Raw genomic sequence first — 16643 nt, forward strand, 5'->3', positions numbered from 1 at the left:
AAATTGCTTTATATTTGGCACATAATTTCTATTTTAGAAAGATATGGGAAATCATGGGAATCAAAGGAAATGTCTAATCCTACAACCTGTATCTCATGTGACCCAAAACAGCTCTGATCTTTTCCTCAGAAATGCTTGCAATGAACTGTGCATATTCTTTGATCCAGCAGTATCGTTACTGAGTCTGTATCCCAAAGACATCAAACACGAGGGAAAAGAACCTTTGTGCACAAAACTGTTTGTCATAGCCCTTTTTATAGTGGCAAGAAACTGGAAATTAAGTGGATACTCATCATTTGGGGAATAGATCAAAAAGTTATGGTATATAAAAGTTATGGAATATTATTGTTCTATATGCTTGATCATCAGGATGATTTAATAAAAGCATGGAAAGACTCATATGAACACTGTACACAGCAAAAGCAAGATATCAGCTGTGGTGGTCTTGGCTCTTTTCAACAATGAGGTGATTGAAAGCAATCCTAATATACTAGGAATCTGTCCTCTATATAAAGAATGGTATTGGGAGGAATTTGGTACTTTACCTTCTAAGCTCTCTAGTCAGAAGGGCAAGAAGGCTAAGTGAGGTGGTATCAGTCAAGACTATCACACTCATCTCTCCATAACTGCAACCTTAAACTTTGTCCCTGGTACTTACAACTCTGTAAGGGATCTTTCATTTTATTTTCTGGGAACAAGGTCATGTTCTGGTCATTTCTATACCACAGGACTATCCAGCTCCCCTTTACATGTTGGTTTCCTCTGTTCTTTAAGAACAATTTTTGTATTTGCCAATATTTGGATCCTCAGTACTTAGCACAGTGTTCAGCACACAGAAAAACACTTAAACTTTCAATCAATGTTTGCTTCTATTTTTTTTTTGGTAGCAATAGGGGAAAAAAACAGATTATAGAATTTCCCTCTTTTATGTTGTATTACTATTGTTAACTTCCACATGTGATCTGGATCCCATCCCTTTCTGCTTCATGATGGACTTGTTTACTATATCTTTTATTCACAAAACACTTTTCTTATAAGTAGCACTCACATTATTATCCCCAGAGTTCAAATCTGATCTCAGATCCTAGCAAGCTATGTGACCCGAGGCAAGTCCCTTAACCTCTATCTGCCTCAGTTTTCTCAACTACAAAATGGTAATAACACCAACTACTTCCTTCACCTTATTATAAAGGTCAATTGAGATAATATTTGTAAATTGCTTAGCACAGTGCCTGGAGTATAGAAGGCACTTAATAAATGCTTATTCCCCTTTCCTTCTCTTCATTAGTCCCTGTGTACAATATCATCACAGGCTCACTTTTGTTAAATTCTATTTTATATATGTATGATATTCGTTGACTTTGAATGTATGTATATCCTATGTATTTTGTCTTCAACTTAGTCTAGGATCTTAAGGGTTAAGAATTGTATTTTCTATTGTTTTTTAATTTTCATATTAATTATTTACAGGATTTATTCCACAAATGCTTTTTAAACATGTTCAATTTAAGAAATATGAATTTTCAAAAAATACTCATAGCAGCTCTTTTTCTCATGGCAAAAAATTTGGAAATTGAGTGGAGGCCTATCAATTGGGGAATAGCTAAATAAAGCATGGAATGTATTTGTGAAGGAATGTTATTGTTCTATGGAAAATGATTAGCAAGATGCTCTCGGGGAAACAAAACAAAACAAAACAAAAACACCTGGAAAATCCTCCATGAACTCAAGCAAAGTGAAATATACTATACACAAAGTAACAGCAATGTTCTGGAATGATAAGATGGAAATGACCTTGCTATTTTCAGTAATGTAATAAACATCACTACTACGAAGGACTTAGGATGAAAAATTCTATCCACACCCAGAGAAGGAATTGAATGTGTCTGAATTCAGATCAAAGCATTCTCTCTTTCTCTTAATATTTTTAAACTTAATTTTTTGAGGATATTTGAGAGATTTATGTTTTCTTTCACAACTTGACTTTTATAGAAATATTGTGTATAATTTCACATGTGGTTTCTTAATTGTGGGTGGGGATAAGGGAGAGAATTTAGAACTTAACAATTTTAAAAACAAGTAAATATCTGGGGCAAGATACGAACTCAATTGTTCTTGAATCCAAATCCATGTCTTTATCTATTCTGCCACTTAACTGTCTAAAAATGCACTGCAAGGTGGGCTCAACCGTTAAAAGGTTGTTAAAAGAGGAGTGTATCTTCCTATAACAGAATTACTCCTTAGACCATGAGAGAATTTTAATGTAAATTAGAGTAGTTGATTTGTCTCTGAAAATCTACATCTACCAGGGTGAGGGTAAATCAAAATGCAACACGTGGGAAGATTAAGAAAACAACATACATATATACCTATATATGTTGCATATACATATATAAATATATACAAAACACAAAATGTCTTATGAAGTACTTCTCTCTATAACTCAAGAAGTTGTGTTTTGTAATTTATAAGAAATCTATAGAGGAAGCCATATCGATACTAAACATATATGCACCAAGTGGTATAGCATCTAACTTTCTAAAGGAAAAGTTAATTGAGTTGCAAGAAGAAATAGACAGTAAAACTATAATAGTGGGAGATCTCAACCTTGCACTCTCAGATTTAGACAAATCAAACCACAAAACAAATAAGAAATTTAAAAAGTAAATAGAACATTAGAAAAACTAGGTATGATAGACCTTTGGAGAAAACTGAATGGCAATAGAAAGGAATATACTTTCTTCTCAGCAGTTCATGGATCTTATACAAAAATTGACCATATATTAGGACATAAAGATCTCAAAATTAAATGTAGGAAGGCAGAAATAATAAATGCCTTCTTCTCAGACCACAATGCAATAAAAGCTACATTCAGTAAAAAGTTAGGGGTAAATAGACCAAAAAGTAATTGGAAACTGAATAATCTCATCTTAAAGAATGACTGGGTGAAACAGCAAATTATAGAAACAATTAATAATTTCACCCAAGATAATGACAATGATGAGATACCATACCAAAATCTGTGGGATGCAGCTAAAGCAGTAATAAGGGGAAATTTTATATCTTTAGAGGCTTATTTGAAGAAAATAGAGAAAGAGAAGATTAACGAATTGGGCTTGCAACTTAAAAGGCTAGAAAAAGACCAAATTAAAAACCCCCAACCAAAAATTAAACTTGAAATACAAAAATTAAAAGGAGAAATCAATAATATTGAAAGTAAAAAAAACTATTGAATTAATAAAAAAAAACCAAGAGTTGGTTTTATGAAAAAGCCAATAAAATAGATAAACCTTTGGTAAATCTGATCAGAAAAAAAGAAAGAGGAAAATCAAATTGTTAGTCTTATAAATGAAAAGGGGGATCTTTCCACCAATGAAGAGGAAATTAGAGAAATAATAAGGAGTTACTTTGCCAAACTTTATGCCAATAAATTTGATAACAAGTGAAATGGATGACTTCCTCCAAAAATATAGGCTTCCTAGATTAACAGAGGAGGAGATAAATTGCTTAAATAGTCCCATTTCAGAAAAAGAAATAGAATAAGCTATTAATCAACTCCCCAGGAAAAAATCCCCTGGACCAGATGGATTTACATGTGAATTCTACCAAACATTTAAAGAACAATTAGCCCCAATGCTATATAAACTATTTGAAAAAATAGGGAATAAAGGAGTCCTACCAAACTCCTTTTATGACACAGACATGGTACTGATACCTAAACCAGGTCGAGCGAAAACTGAGAAAGAAAATTATAGACCAATCTCCTTAATGAATATTGATGATAAAATCTTAAATAAGATATTAGCAAAAAGACTTCAGAAAATCATCCCCAGGATAATACACTATGATCAAGTAGGATTCATACCAGGAATGCAGGGCTGGGTTAATATTAGGAAAACTATTAGTATAATTGACCATATTAATAATCAAATTAATAAAAACCATATGATCATCTCAATAGATGCAGAAAAAGCATTTGACAAAATCCAACATCCATTCCTACTAAAAACTCTTGAGAGTATAGGAATAAATGGATTATTCCTTAGAATAATCCGGAGCATTATATTTAAGACCTTCAGTAAGCATAATATGCAATAGAAATAACTGCAACCTTTCCCAGTAAGATCAGGAGTGAAACAAGATTGCCCACTATCACCATTACTATTCAATATAGTACTAGAAACGCTAGCCTCGGCAATAAGAGCCGAGAAAGAGATTCAAGGAATTAGAGTAGGAAATGAGGAAATCAAACTATCACTCTTTGCAGATGACATGATGGTATACTTAGAGAACCCCAAAGACTCTGCTAAAAAGCTATTAGAAATAATTCAGAATTTTAGCAAAGTGGCAGGATACAAAATAAATCCACATAAATCCTCAGCATTCTTATATATCACCAACAAAACGCAACAGCAAGAGATACAAAGAGAAATTCCATTCAAAATAACAGTCGATAGTGTAAAATATTTGGGAATATATCTACCAAAGGAGAGTCAGGAATTATATGAGAAAAATTACAAAACACTTGCCACAAAAATAAAGTCAGATTTAAATAATTGGAAAGACATTCAGTGCTCTTGGATAGGCCGAGCGAATATAATAAAGATGACAATACTCCCCAAACTAATCTATTTATTTAGTGCTATACCAATCAGACTCCCAAGAAACTATTTTAATGACCTAGGAAAAATAACAACAAAATTCATATGGAAGAATAAAAGTTCGAGAATTGCAAGGGAACTAATGAAAAAAAAAGTCAGAGGAAGGTGGTCTAAGTGTACCTGATCTAAAGCTATGTTATATAGCAGCAGTCACCAAAACCATTTGGTAGTGGTTAAGAAACAGAACGGTAGATCAGTGGAACAGATTAGATACAAAGGACAAAAAAGGGTACATCTATAGCAATCTAATCTTTGACAAACCCAAAGATACCAACATTAGGGACAAAAATTCATTATTTGGAAAAAACTGTTGGGAAAACTGGAAATTAGTATGGCAGAAATTAGATATGGATCCACACTTAACACCATATACCAAGATAAGATCAAAATGGGTCCATGATTTAGGCATAAAGAATGAGATCATAAATAGATTAGAGGAACAGAGAATAGTCTACCTATCAGACCTGTGGAGGAGGAAGGAATTTATGACCAGAGGAGAATTAGAGATCATTATTGATCACAAAATAGAAGATTTTGATTACATCAAACTAAAAAGTTTCTGCACAAACAATACTAATGCAAACAAGATTAGAAGGGAAGTAATAAATTGGGAAAATATTTTTAAAAGGAAAGGTTCTGACAAAGATCTCATTTCCAAAATATTTAGAGAACTGACCCTGATTTATAGGAAACCAAACCATTCTCCAATTGATAAATGGTCAAGGGATATGAACAGACAGTTCTCAGATGATGAAATTGAAACTATTTCCACTCATATGAAAGAGTGTTCCAATTCACTACTGATCAGAGAAATGCAAATTAAGACAACTCTGAGATACCTGTCAAATTGGCTAAGATGACAGGAACAAATAATGATGAATGTTGGAGGGGATGTGGGAAAACTGGGACACTGACACATTGTTGGTGGAGTTGTGAAAGAATCCAACCATTCTGGAGAGCAATTTGGAACTATGCCCAAAAAGTTTTCAAACTGTGCATACCCTTTGACCCAGTTATTGGGCTTATATCCCAAAGAAATCCTAAAGAGCAGAAAGGGACCTGTATGTGCCAAAATGTTTGTGGCAGCTCTTTTTGTTGTAGCTAGAAACTGGAAGTTGAATAGATGTCCATCAATTGGAGAATGGTTGGGTAAATTGTGGTATATGAAGGTTATGGAATATTATTGCTCTGTAAGAAATGACCAGCAGGAGGAATACAGAGAGGCTTGGAGAGACTTAAATCAACTGTTGCTGAGTGAAATGAGCAGAACCAGAAGATCGCTGTATATTTCAACAACAATACTGTATGAGGATGTATTCTGATGGAAGTGGAAATCTTCAACATAAAGAAGAGCCAACTCACTTCCAGTTGATCAATGATGGACAGAAATAACTACACCCAGAGAAGGAACACTGGGAAGTGAATGTAAATTGTTAGCACTACTGTCTATCTACCCAGGTTACTTATACCTTCGGAAGCTAATAATTAATGTGCAACAAGAAAATGGTATTTATGGGGGCGGAGCCAAGATGGCGGAGAAGAAACACACGACTCAGTGAACGTCCTCACTCCCTCACAACCAATTAGATAAATTATCTGAGGGAACTTAGTGAGGGGGAGAATCATTGTGTGAATCTTACTCTCATCAGAAGAGGCTCAAAGAGTAAATAATTAACATATTTGTTATTCAGAGAATTTTCTCTCACCTCATTAAAAGGGGGGAGAGGAAAAGGGAAAAGGAAAAGGAGAATAAGTGAAGGGACTTGGAGGGAGGGGGGAGGGATCCTAAAAAAAAAAAAAAAAAAAGAGGGAGGGTTGCGCGTCACAAGGGGGGGGTCTGTAAATTAAATATCGGGGAGGGAGATCAGGGGGGTCAAGGGAAAAAAACATAAGCTGGGGATAATACGATGGCAGGAAATACAGAATTAGTAATTTTAACTGTAAATGTGAATGGGATGAACGATCCCATCAAACGGAGACGGATAGCAGATTGGATCAAAAAGCAGAACCCTACAATATGTTGCCTACAGGAAACACACTTAAAGCAGGGAGATACATACAGAGTAAAGGTAAAAGGTTGGAACAGAGCCTATTATGCTTCAGGTAAAGCCAAAAAAGCAGGGGTAGCTATCCTTATCTCAGATCAAGCAAAAGCAGAAGTAGATCTTGTTAAAAAAGATAAGGAAGGAAACTATATCCTGCTGAAAGGTAGCATAAATAATGAAGCCATATCAATACTAAACATATATGCACCAAGTGGTATAGCATCTAACTTTCTAAAGGAAAAGTTAAGAGAACTGCAAGAAGAAATAGACAGTAAAACTATAATAGTGGGAGATCTCAACCTTGCACTCTCAGATTTAGACAAATCAAACCACAAAACAAGAAAGAAATTAAAAAAGTAAATAGAACATTAGAAAAACTAGGTATGATAGACCTTTGGAGAAAACTGAATGGCAATAGGAAGGAATATACTTTCTTGTCAGCAGTTCATGGATCCTATACAAAAATTGACCATATATTAGGACATAAAGATCTCAAAATTAAATGTAGGAAGGCAGAAATAATAAATGCCTTCTTCTCAGATCACAATGCAATAAAAGCTACATTCAGTAAAAAGTTAGGGGTAAATAGACCAAAAAGTAATTGGAAACTGAATAATCTCATCTTAAAGAATGACTGGGTGAAACAGCAAATTATAGAAACAATTAACAATTTCACCCAAGATAATGATAATGATGAGACATCATATCAAAATCTTTGGGATGCAGCTAAAGCAGTAATAAGGGGAAATTTTATATCTTTAGAGGCTTATTTGAAGAAAATTGAGAAAGAGAAGATTAACGAATTGGGCTTACAACTTAAAAGGCTAGAAAAAGACCAAATTATAAACCCCCAACCAAAAATTAAACTCGAAATACAAAAATTAAAAGGAGAAATCAATAAAATTGAAAGTAAAAAAACTATTGAATTAATAAATAAAACCAAGAGTTGGTTTTATGAAAAAGCCAATAAAATAGATAAACCTTTGGTAAATTTGATCAAAAAAAAGAAAGAGGAAAATCAAATTGATAGTCTTACAAATGAAAAGGGGGATCTTTCCACCAATGAAGAGGAAATTAGAGAAATAATAAGGAGTTACTTTGCCCAACTTTATGCCAATAAATTTGATAACTTAAGTGAAATGGATGACTTCCTCCAAAAATATAGGCTTCCTAGATTAACAGAGGAGGAGATAAATTGCTTAAATAGTCCCATTTCAGAAAAAGAAATAGAACAAGCTATTAATCAACTCCCCAGGAAAAAATCCCCAGGGCCAGATGGATTCACATGTGAATTCTACCAAACATTTAAAGAACAATTAGCCCCAATGTTATATAAATTATTTGAAAAAATAGGGGATGAAGGAGTCCTACCAAATTCCTTTTATGACACAGACATGGTACTGATACCTAAACCTGGCAGATCGAAAACTGAGAAAGAAAATTATAGACCAATCTCCTTAATGAATATTGATGCTAAAATCTTAAATAATATTAGCAAAAAGACTTCAGAAAATCATCTCCAAGATAATACACTATGATCAAGTAGGATTTATTCCAGGAATGCAGGGCTGGTTTAATATTAGGAAAACTATTAATATAATTGACCATATTAATAATCAAATTAATAAGAACCATATGATCATCTCAATAGATGCAGAAAAAGCATTTGACAAAATCCAACATCCATTCCTACTAAAAACTCTTGAGAGTATAGGAATAAATGGATTATTCCTTAGAATAATCAGGAGTATATATTTAAGACCGTCAGTAAGCATAATATGCAATAGAAATAAATTGCAACCTTTCCCAGTAAGATCAGGAGTGAAACAAGGTTGCCCACTATCACCATTACTATTCAATATAGTACTAGAAACGCTAGCCTCGGCAATAAGAGCCGAGAAAGAGATTCAAGGAATTAGAGTAGGAAATGAGGAAATTAAACTATCACTTTTTGCAGATGACATGATGGTATACTTAGAGAACCCCAAAGACTCTGCTAAAAAGCTACTAGAAATAATTCAAAATTTCAGCAAAGTGGCAGGATACAAAATAAATCCACATAAATCCTCGGCATTTTTATATATCACTAACAAAATGCAACAGCAAGAGATACAAAGAGAAATTCCATTCCAAACAAATGTTGAGAGTATAAAATATTTGGGAATCCATCTACCAAAGAAAAGTCAGGAATTATATGAGAAAAATTACAAAACACTTGCCACAAAAATAAAGTCAGATTTAAATAATTGGAAAGACATTCAGTGCTCTTGGATAGGCCGAGCGAATATAATAAAGATGACAATACTCCCCAAACTAATCTATTTATTTAGTGCTATACCAATCAGACTCCCAAGAAACTATTTTAATGACCTAGAAAAAATAACAACAAAATTCATATGGAAGAATAAAAGGTCAAGAATTGCAAGGGAACTAATGAAAAAAAACTCAGAGGAAGATGGTCTAAGTGTACCTGATCTAAAGCTATATTATATAGCAGCAGTCACCAAAACCATTTGGTATTGGCTAAGAAATAGACCGGTAGATCAGTGGAACAGATTAGATACAAAGGACAAAAAAGGGTACATCTATAGCAATCTAATCTTTGACAAACCCAAAGATTCCAACATTAGGGATAAAAATTCATTATTCGGAAAAAACTGTTGGGAAAACTGGAAATTAGTATGGCAGAAATTAGATATGGATCCACACTTAACACCATATACCAAGATAAGATCAAAATGGGTCCATGATTTAGGCATAAAGAGGGAGATAATAAATAGATTAGAGGAACAGAAGATAATCTACCTCTCAGACTTGTGGAGGAGGAAGGAATTTATGACCAGAGGAGAACTAGAGATCATTATTGATCACAAAATAGAAGATTTTGATTACATCAAACTAAAAAGTTTCTGTACAAATAATACTAATGCAAACAAGATTAGAAGGGAAGTAACAAATTGGGAAAATATTTTTAAAAACAAAGGTTCTGACAAAGGTCTCATTTCCAAAATATATAGAGAACTGACCATAATTTATAAGAAACCGAACCATTCTCCAATTGATAAATGGTCAAAGGATATGAACAGACAATTCTCAGAGGAAGAAATTGAAACTATATCCACTCACATGAAAGAGTGTTCCAAATCACTACTGATCAGAGAAATGCAAATTAAGACCACTCTGAGATACCACTACACACCTGTCAGATTGGCTAAGATGACAGGAACAAATAATGACAAATGTTGGAGGGGATGTGGGGAAATTGGGATACTAATACATTGCTGGTGGAGTTGCGAAAGAATCCAGCCATTCTGGAGAGCAATCTGGAATTATGCCCAAAAAGTTATCAAACTGTGCATACTCTTTGACCCAGCAGCGCTACTACTGGGATTATATCCCAAAGAAATACTAAAGAGCGGAAAGAGTCATATATGTGCCAAAATGTTTGTGGCAGCTCTTTTTGTGGTAGCTAGAAACTGGAAGATGAATGGATGTCCATCAGTTGGAGAATGGTTGGGTAAATTGTGGTATATGAAGGTTATGGAATATTATTGCTCGGTAAGAAATGACCAGCAGGAGGAATATAGAGAGGCCTGGAGAGACTTAAATCAATTGATGCTGAGTGAAATGAGCAGAACCAGAAGATCACTGTACACTTCAACAACAATACTGTATGAGGATGTATTCTGATGGAAGTGGAAATCTTCAACATAAAGAAGATCCAACTCACTTCCAGTTGATCAATGATGGACAGAAATAACTACACCCAGAGAAGAAACACTGGGAGGGGAATGAAAATTGTTAGCACTAATATCTGTCTGCCCAGGTTGCATGTACCTTCGGATTCTAATGTTTATTGTGCAACAAGAAAATGATATTCACACACATGTATTGTACCTAGACTATATTGTAACACATGTAAAATGTATGGTATTGCCTGTCGTCGGGGGGAGGGAATAGAGGGAGGGGGGGTAATTTGGAAAAATGAATACAAGGGATAATATTATAAAATATATATATATATATATATATATAATAAAAAAATAATTAAAAAAAATAATAAAAAAAAAAAAAAGAAAATGGTATTTATACACATATATTGTATCTAGGTTATATTGTAACACATGTAAAATGTATGGGATTACCTGTCATCGGGGGGAGGGAGTGGAGGGCGGGAGGGGATAATTTGGAAAAATGAATTAAAAATAAATAAATAAATAAATAAATAAATATACTTATCATGTTAAAAAAAAAGAAGTTGGAAACTAGGGGAAAAAAAGAAATCTATAGAGAAGGCAGAGAGGGAAAGCATGCTATGAAATGTCTTTGTCAGAACTGCTTTAAGTAACATGATACAAGGAAACTTCATGAAGAGAATTTCATTGTAACATAACTTATGATGTTAGATCAGAACTACTGAGTGATAGAAAAAAAAGCCACATAAATATGACCAAATACATGTCATGGTAAAAAAACATACATACACTTATTAACAGAAGAGAGACAGAGACAGTCAGAGAGCTAGCTCTTTATCTAGCTTTGATATGCAAAGATGACCAACCATATACCAGGAAGAAACTATAACCATAAGACTCATGGAGTAGCTTTCATTTGAAGCTCTCAATGAGTTTTTCCATTATCTAACAGATATTTAACTGTCTTGCCTGAATGTTTTATTTGCTTACTTTACAATCTGTTGTTCCTACGATTCTTAACACTGGTAACCCAAAGAACATACCTTTTGAGTGCACTAGAAACTTCTTCCTGTGGCTCTGTTTCTTTAGAAATTTCTGGTTTTGGAAGCAACATTCCATCTTTAATCATGACCTCTCCAGCTGAAATAAACAAAACATCTAAATGTCATCGATCCTCTATTCTAGGAGAAAGGAATCTAAAATAGGGGGAGTAAGATGATGCAAATGAAACATCTATGATGGGATGCAGGAATTAAATGTATTGCAATATGGGGAAAGAGGAAGAGAAAGTAAAAAAAGTACTAAAAAGATAGAATAAAGAGGGCAGAAAGTATTTGGAAAGATCAATAAGATGAAGTGGGAGAAGAGTTACACAAGGATATTTTTAAACAAGAAAGATTTTGATTGAAGATGAAGATGTGGCTAGGGTAAAGGAAGAAGAGTTAAGTATGATTTTGAATTGGCCCATAGAATGGGGAACAAGTTCATTAAAAAAGGTTCTATGCAGAAAAAGAAGAGTAAAAAGATGAGAACAGAATGCGGATGTGGATAAATTTGGGGTGACCAGGAAGCTCAGAGGATTAGGGAAGGTAGGAAACAGTTCCATATCATAGATATGGAACAGTGTTTGGTTACTAGCAAAGTCAGGGTTGGAGGATTGGGGCATGGGATGAAGTGGTACCAATGGTCTTTCCTTACTTAGCAAGTCAAGGTTCTTCAGCTCCACATTCCCACATGTATTCTTCTCAGCTGGGTCAAAACATTGCCAATCTTCTGAAACAAGGAATTGGTCTTCTTCCTCAGTCTTCACTGATGTCTGAATTATGAAAAAAAAAATCAATAAGCATTTATTGTCTATTTTGTGTCAGACTTTAAGCAACAAGGATATAAAAACAGAAATAAAAATGTAGTCTCCAAGTGTCTTACAGTGGGTGTAGAAGTAATATTTATAGAGGTAAGTATATATAATGCATATAGAAAGGAAATATGAAGTAATTTCAGCAGGAGTGGGGGGAAAAGGAGGCCCTAATTCAATGGGGAAAGGGGAAGATCAGGAAATGTCTTCTATAGCACAGCTTCCTGAACTTTTTCCACTTGTGACCCCTTTTTTGCCTGAGAAGTTTTTATATGGCTCTGGGTACATAGGATATAAAGAAACAAATCAAACATTTACTGATAATAAATAATAAATAAATTTATTTTAAAGTAATTCTTTGGTATGCATATAATTTTACGATTTATTAAAGATAAAAGCAAATTTGCATACTAATGAGATGGATGTGCTTGTTTATTTTTATATAAGAGAATGAAATCTTGGCAAAATATCTGATACCTTTTACTGTTGCCAAATTTTTTGTGATCCCTACATTCAGATACACAGCCCCCACATGGGATCACAACTCATAATTTAAGAAGTTTTGTCCTATAGGAAGTGACTGTACTAAACTTCAAAGAAAACTAGGAATTCAAAGGCAAGAAGGAATTGCAAGAATGGGAGAGAAAAGGAGTAGTAATTAGTACAAAGTCACCTACACAAACATTAGGATAAAAAGATACCTTACTAATTTTTTTAGGATAAAAAGATACCTTACTAATTTTTTGCAAATGAAACTCATCAACAAGAATTTATAAAGCTTTGTCCAGTGCGGCTCTAGACTACCAAAAGCAATGGATTGATCTAACATAAGAATGGTATATAGGACTATTTTTGTTTTTCTTTATGAATCACAAATTGCACATAGCAAACTCTTAATAAATGTTTGTTGATAGACTAGTGACTTTCAAGAATGCTTATTTAAGGCTTTTGCCATAAATAAAATGTAAATCACTCTTAGGTAGATTAATACATTAAGCCACAATTGGTGATTTTAATGAACTTATCAGGTCCTTTCTTTTACAGATCTAAAGAAAGCATGTAACCATTTAGTCTACAGCTACAGGGACAATCCAGATTCATTAGTGGAAAAGAAAGGTAAGAGGATCAGAGAGACAGTATAACCATGGAATGATTAAGATGACTAGAAAACATGAAGGGTTCGACAAGGCAGAAAACAGGAATAGCAAACAAGTATAATAAGCAAGAGATGAAGATTATCAAAGACGTGGATACTGATTAGTGGCCAGAAGAAACAAGCATTTCAATGGGAAGTACAATAAAAGGGCAAAGGCAGGGTTGGAGATGCTAGGTGTCTGTTCATTATTTTTTATCATTTATCAATTGGGGAATTACTCAAATTCTTCCAAATATGAATCAGTTGCTTATACATGTTTTAGATATGAAACCTTTATCAGAGAAAGTTGCTTTTTAAAATAAAGTCAGTCTCACATCTCAGTTTGTTTGAGGCGAGGCCACTCAATGACTAAGAGTTAGGAAAGAACCGAGATAAAAGTTGGTCTAGTTTAAGATCACAAAAGCATCAGTCTGGTAGGGGAAGATTCTCAAGAGTTTCTTCCTAAAACAGAAAACAATTGCCATTTGCCCTCACTTTAAGTCATCAAAACCCAAACAATGAGCAGTAGAAGCTTGGGCTGGGTCCTATTATTGGTCATGCAGTGAAAATCAGAGTGATTAGGGTTTAAAGGCATAATAAAGTAACTCCATTTGAATTATAACAGAATTTTTTAAAGACTTTTTCCAGAGCTATATTTCAAGAAATCATAAATGGAAATTGTACAGGATAAAAAGTAAGTTGTTTCTTTTTGACAAAATAATAATAAAAGTAAAATTAAATATAGTTTTTTTAATCTAGCCTTGAAGCCCTAAGATATCTTATAAAATATAAGTGACCAAAAGTTATGTTCCTTTGCTTAAGAGCACCCACATGTGGTATTTGAGGTATTACACTTCAAATAATAAATTATTCTTTGAAATCAATCAGAAAAAATATCTCATTGGACCACATGGGAGGAGGGAAGAAGAGGAAGAAGAAAAGGAAAAGGAGGAGAAATAGCAGCATTACCCAAACTGATTAGTGAGTTTCCAGAGGACAGCTGCTATTACTCACAGATTGCTGTTCATCTTTGACCAATGACATCACAAGGCTGATCTTTTCACTTGAGAGTGAACTGAGTTTAGGTGAGGCAGAGCTGAACAAAGTCATCAGCATCACTCTCTCCCCTCTCCTCCCAACCTGTACTTCAAGCCTTTGTTGATTCAATCATTTAAAAAAAATTAGTTCAATTAATGTTCACATTTACAAAAGAGGTGCAGAATTCATGGTGGCACTAGAGGCAAGGAAATAAATTATGATAAAAGATGCTAAGAATGAAGAGCATAATGATTTGAGCAGTCTAGATGATAATAGAATACTCAGATGGAAATGGAACTTGGAAAACTGGGTGTAGAATTGTGAGAGATAAAAGGTAGAGTTGTCTGGGCACTGAAAATCCAATGAAATTTTTTTTTCTGGTTGACTTCAAAGAATAATTTTCAATGACTTTTTAATAAGTAAAAAAAAATTGCCATCATTTTCCATTTCCCTTTTTCCTTGCAATACAGTTCTTTCTGGTAATATATACCAATATCTGGTATATAGATCCAACCACTCATCATATTTGACATCATTACACATTCCTTCCCTAATGCACCATTTGTACTGAAGGGAAAGATGTTTCATTATCAGTCCATTTTTTGTAACTAATGGTTCCATGTATTGATGATGGTGTGCTAGCTGGTACAGATCTCTATTTTCTTGGTGTTAATTGTTAGGCCAAAATTAACACAAGCAGCAAAGAATCAATCCATACTTTGTTGCAACTCAGCCTCAGTGGCTGCACTGAGTATATAATCATCTGCAAACAAAAAATCATCTACCAACTGTCCTTCCACTCTAGTCTTGCCTTTTCAAGTTAAATAATTTACTGTCTGTGCAATAGCTGACTTTGATACAGTTTCTGTCCTTATTGAAGGCCTCCAACATCATTGAAAGCATCATGTTAAAAAGGATGGGAGCAAGGATAAAATCCTACTTCACTCCACTGGTGATTGGGAAAACATAAAAGCATCATCCACACACAGAAGTGTGTCAGCAAATGGAGAGCAAAACTCTGTTGGCCTGGTCACACTATCACTATCTGAATGTCAAAAGTACTGTTTTCTAAAATGCTATTTTTTGGCGAACTCACACTAAGCAAGCATTCCCATGGAGGTCAAAAAAAGCAATACAAGGATATACTCAACGTCTCTCTGAAGAACTTTGGAATCACTTATGTGACATGGGAGATAATGCTGAGCAAAGTCTGCCTCCAAAAAAGCCCTGTGCTCTAGAAGTAAAACTGAATTGCAGTAGCTCAAAAAAAATGAGATGTACAAATTCACAGACATCTCCACTCCAAATGTTCATACAAACCACTTGTACCTTACCCTGTGGGAGTCTTCTGAGGTCACATTGGTCTGATCAGCCAGAGTCAAACACATTGTGCCTTAACTTCAACATAGTGTTGTCATTTTAGTCCTTTTTGAGAATGAAAGACAACAACCAACCAACCAGCCTTCTGTGGGACACTCAACTCAGTTTAAGCTTTTATTAAGTGTCTTCTATGTTAAGTTCTATGCAGTAAAAATGCTTGGTGCATCAGAGGAAAGATGAAGCTAGCTGTATTTGGGTCCTAGTTCTGACCACTGTTGTCTCTGTGATTTTGGGATAAAGTTTAAATAGGAACTAAATGATATCTAAGGTCTTTCCCTATTCTAAATCCTATTTAAACTTTATAGTTCAATATACATTGATTTTGCTTGTGGTCTTTGGTTGACATCATTATTAAATTTTTAACAAAAATATTTCTGAAAACAAAGGAAGACAATTTGAGTTAACTGCTATAAGGAATATACTGGAAAATCAATAAAAGATGAGCAAAAGCACTATCAAGAAATACAGCTAAAATTAAATAATGTGACTTGTAGTCTAACTAAATGTAGTATTAACTCCATGACAAAAATTAGGAAAATGCCTAATTAATGGGAGATAGGGATGTCTATACCGGTGATAAAGGGAGAATATATAAAGAGAATAGGACAAAAAATTAGAGATAAGAAAGCTTCCCAGATACTTCAGATTCCAGGATGAGAGGAGAAAAAGGCAAAATCGAGGGACACCAACAAATATGTAAGGATAGAACTGTTTGTCAAAGAGAACAGAGAGACTGAAACTTACCTGGGATTGAGCTGAATTAAAAACTGATACCACTGTCTCATCTCTGGGGAGGTCCTCCTGGTGATGAGAAGAATCAGCGACAGCTAAAAG

At 34.1% G+C, this 16643-nt stretch overlaps 1 protein-coding gene across 11 annotated transcripts in view; it reads right to left on the minus strand.

Moving 5' to 3' along the window:
* PGBD1 (piggyBac transposable element derived 1) overlaps positions 1-16643 on the minus strand; it is a 128403-nt gene that overhangs the window by 72317 nt on the left and 39443 nt on the right. For all 11 annotated transcript variants that reach the window (XR_012481627.1, XM_074265050.1, XM_074265049.1 and 8 more), the window contains 3 exons: positions 16554-16636; positions 12100-12217; positions 11445-11541 (listed from right to left, as the gene is read on the minus strand). Coding sequence is in view for 10 of the 11 variants with exons in the window: in XM_074265050.1 (XP_074121151.1) it covers positions 11445-11541; positions 12100-12217; positions 16554-16636 (298 nt within the window). In the remaining variant the exon portion in view is untranslated. The remainder of the gene's footprint in view (positions 1-11444; positions 11542-12099; positions 12218-16553; positions 16637-16643) is intronic.

This window comes from Sminthopsis crassicaudata, chromosome 4 (genome assembly GCF_048593235.1).
Source record: "Sminthopsis crassicaudata isolate SCR6 chromosome 4, ASM4859323v1, whole genome shotgun sequence".
Taxonomy (NCBI): Eukaryota; Metazoa; Chordata; class Mammalia; order Dasyuromorphia; family Dasyuridae; genus Sminthopsis; species Sminthopsis crassicaudata.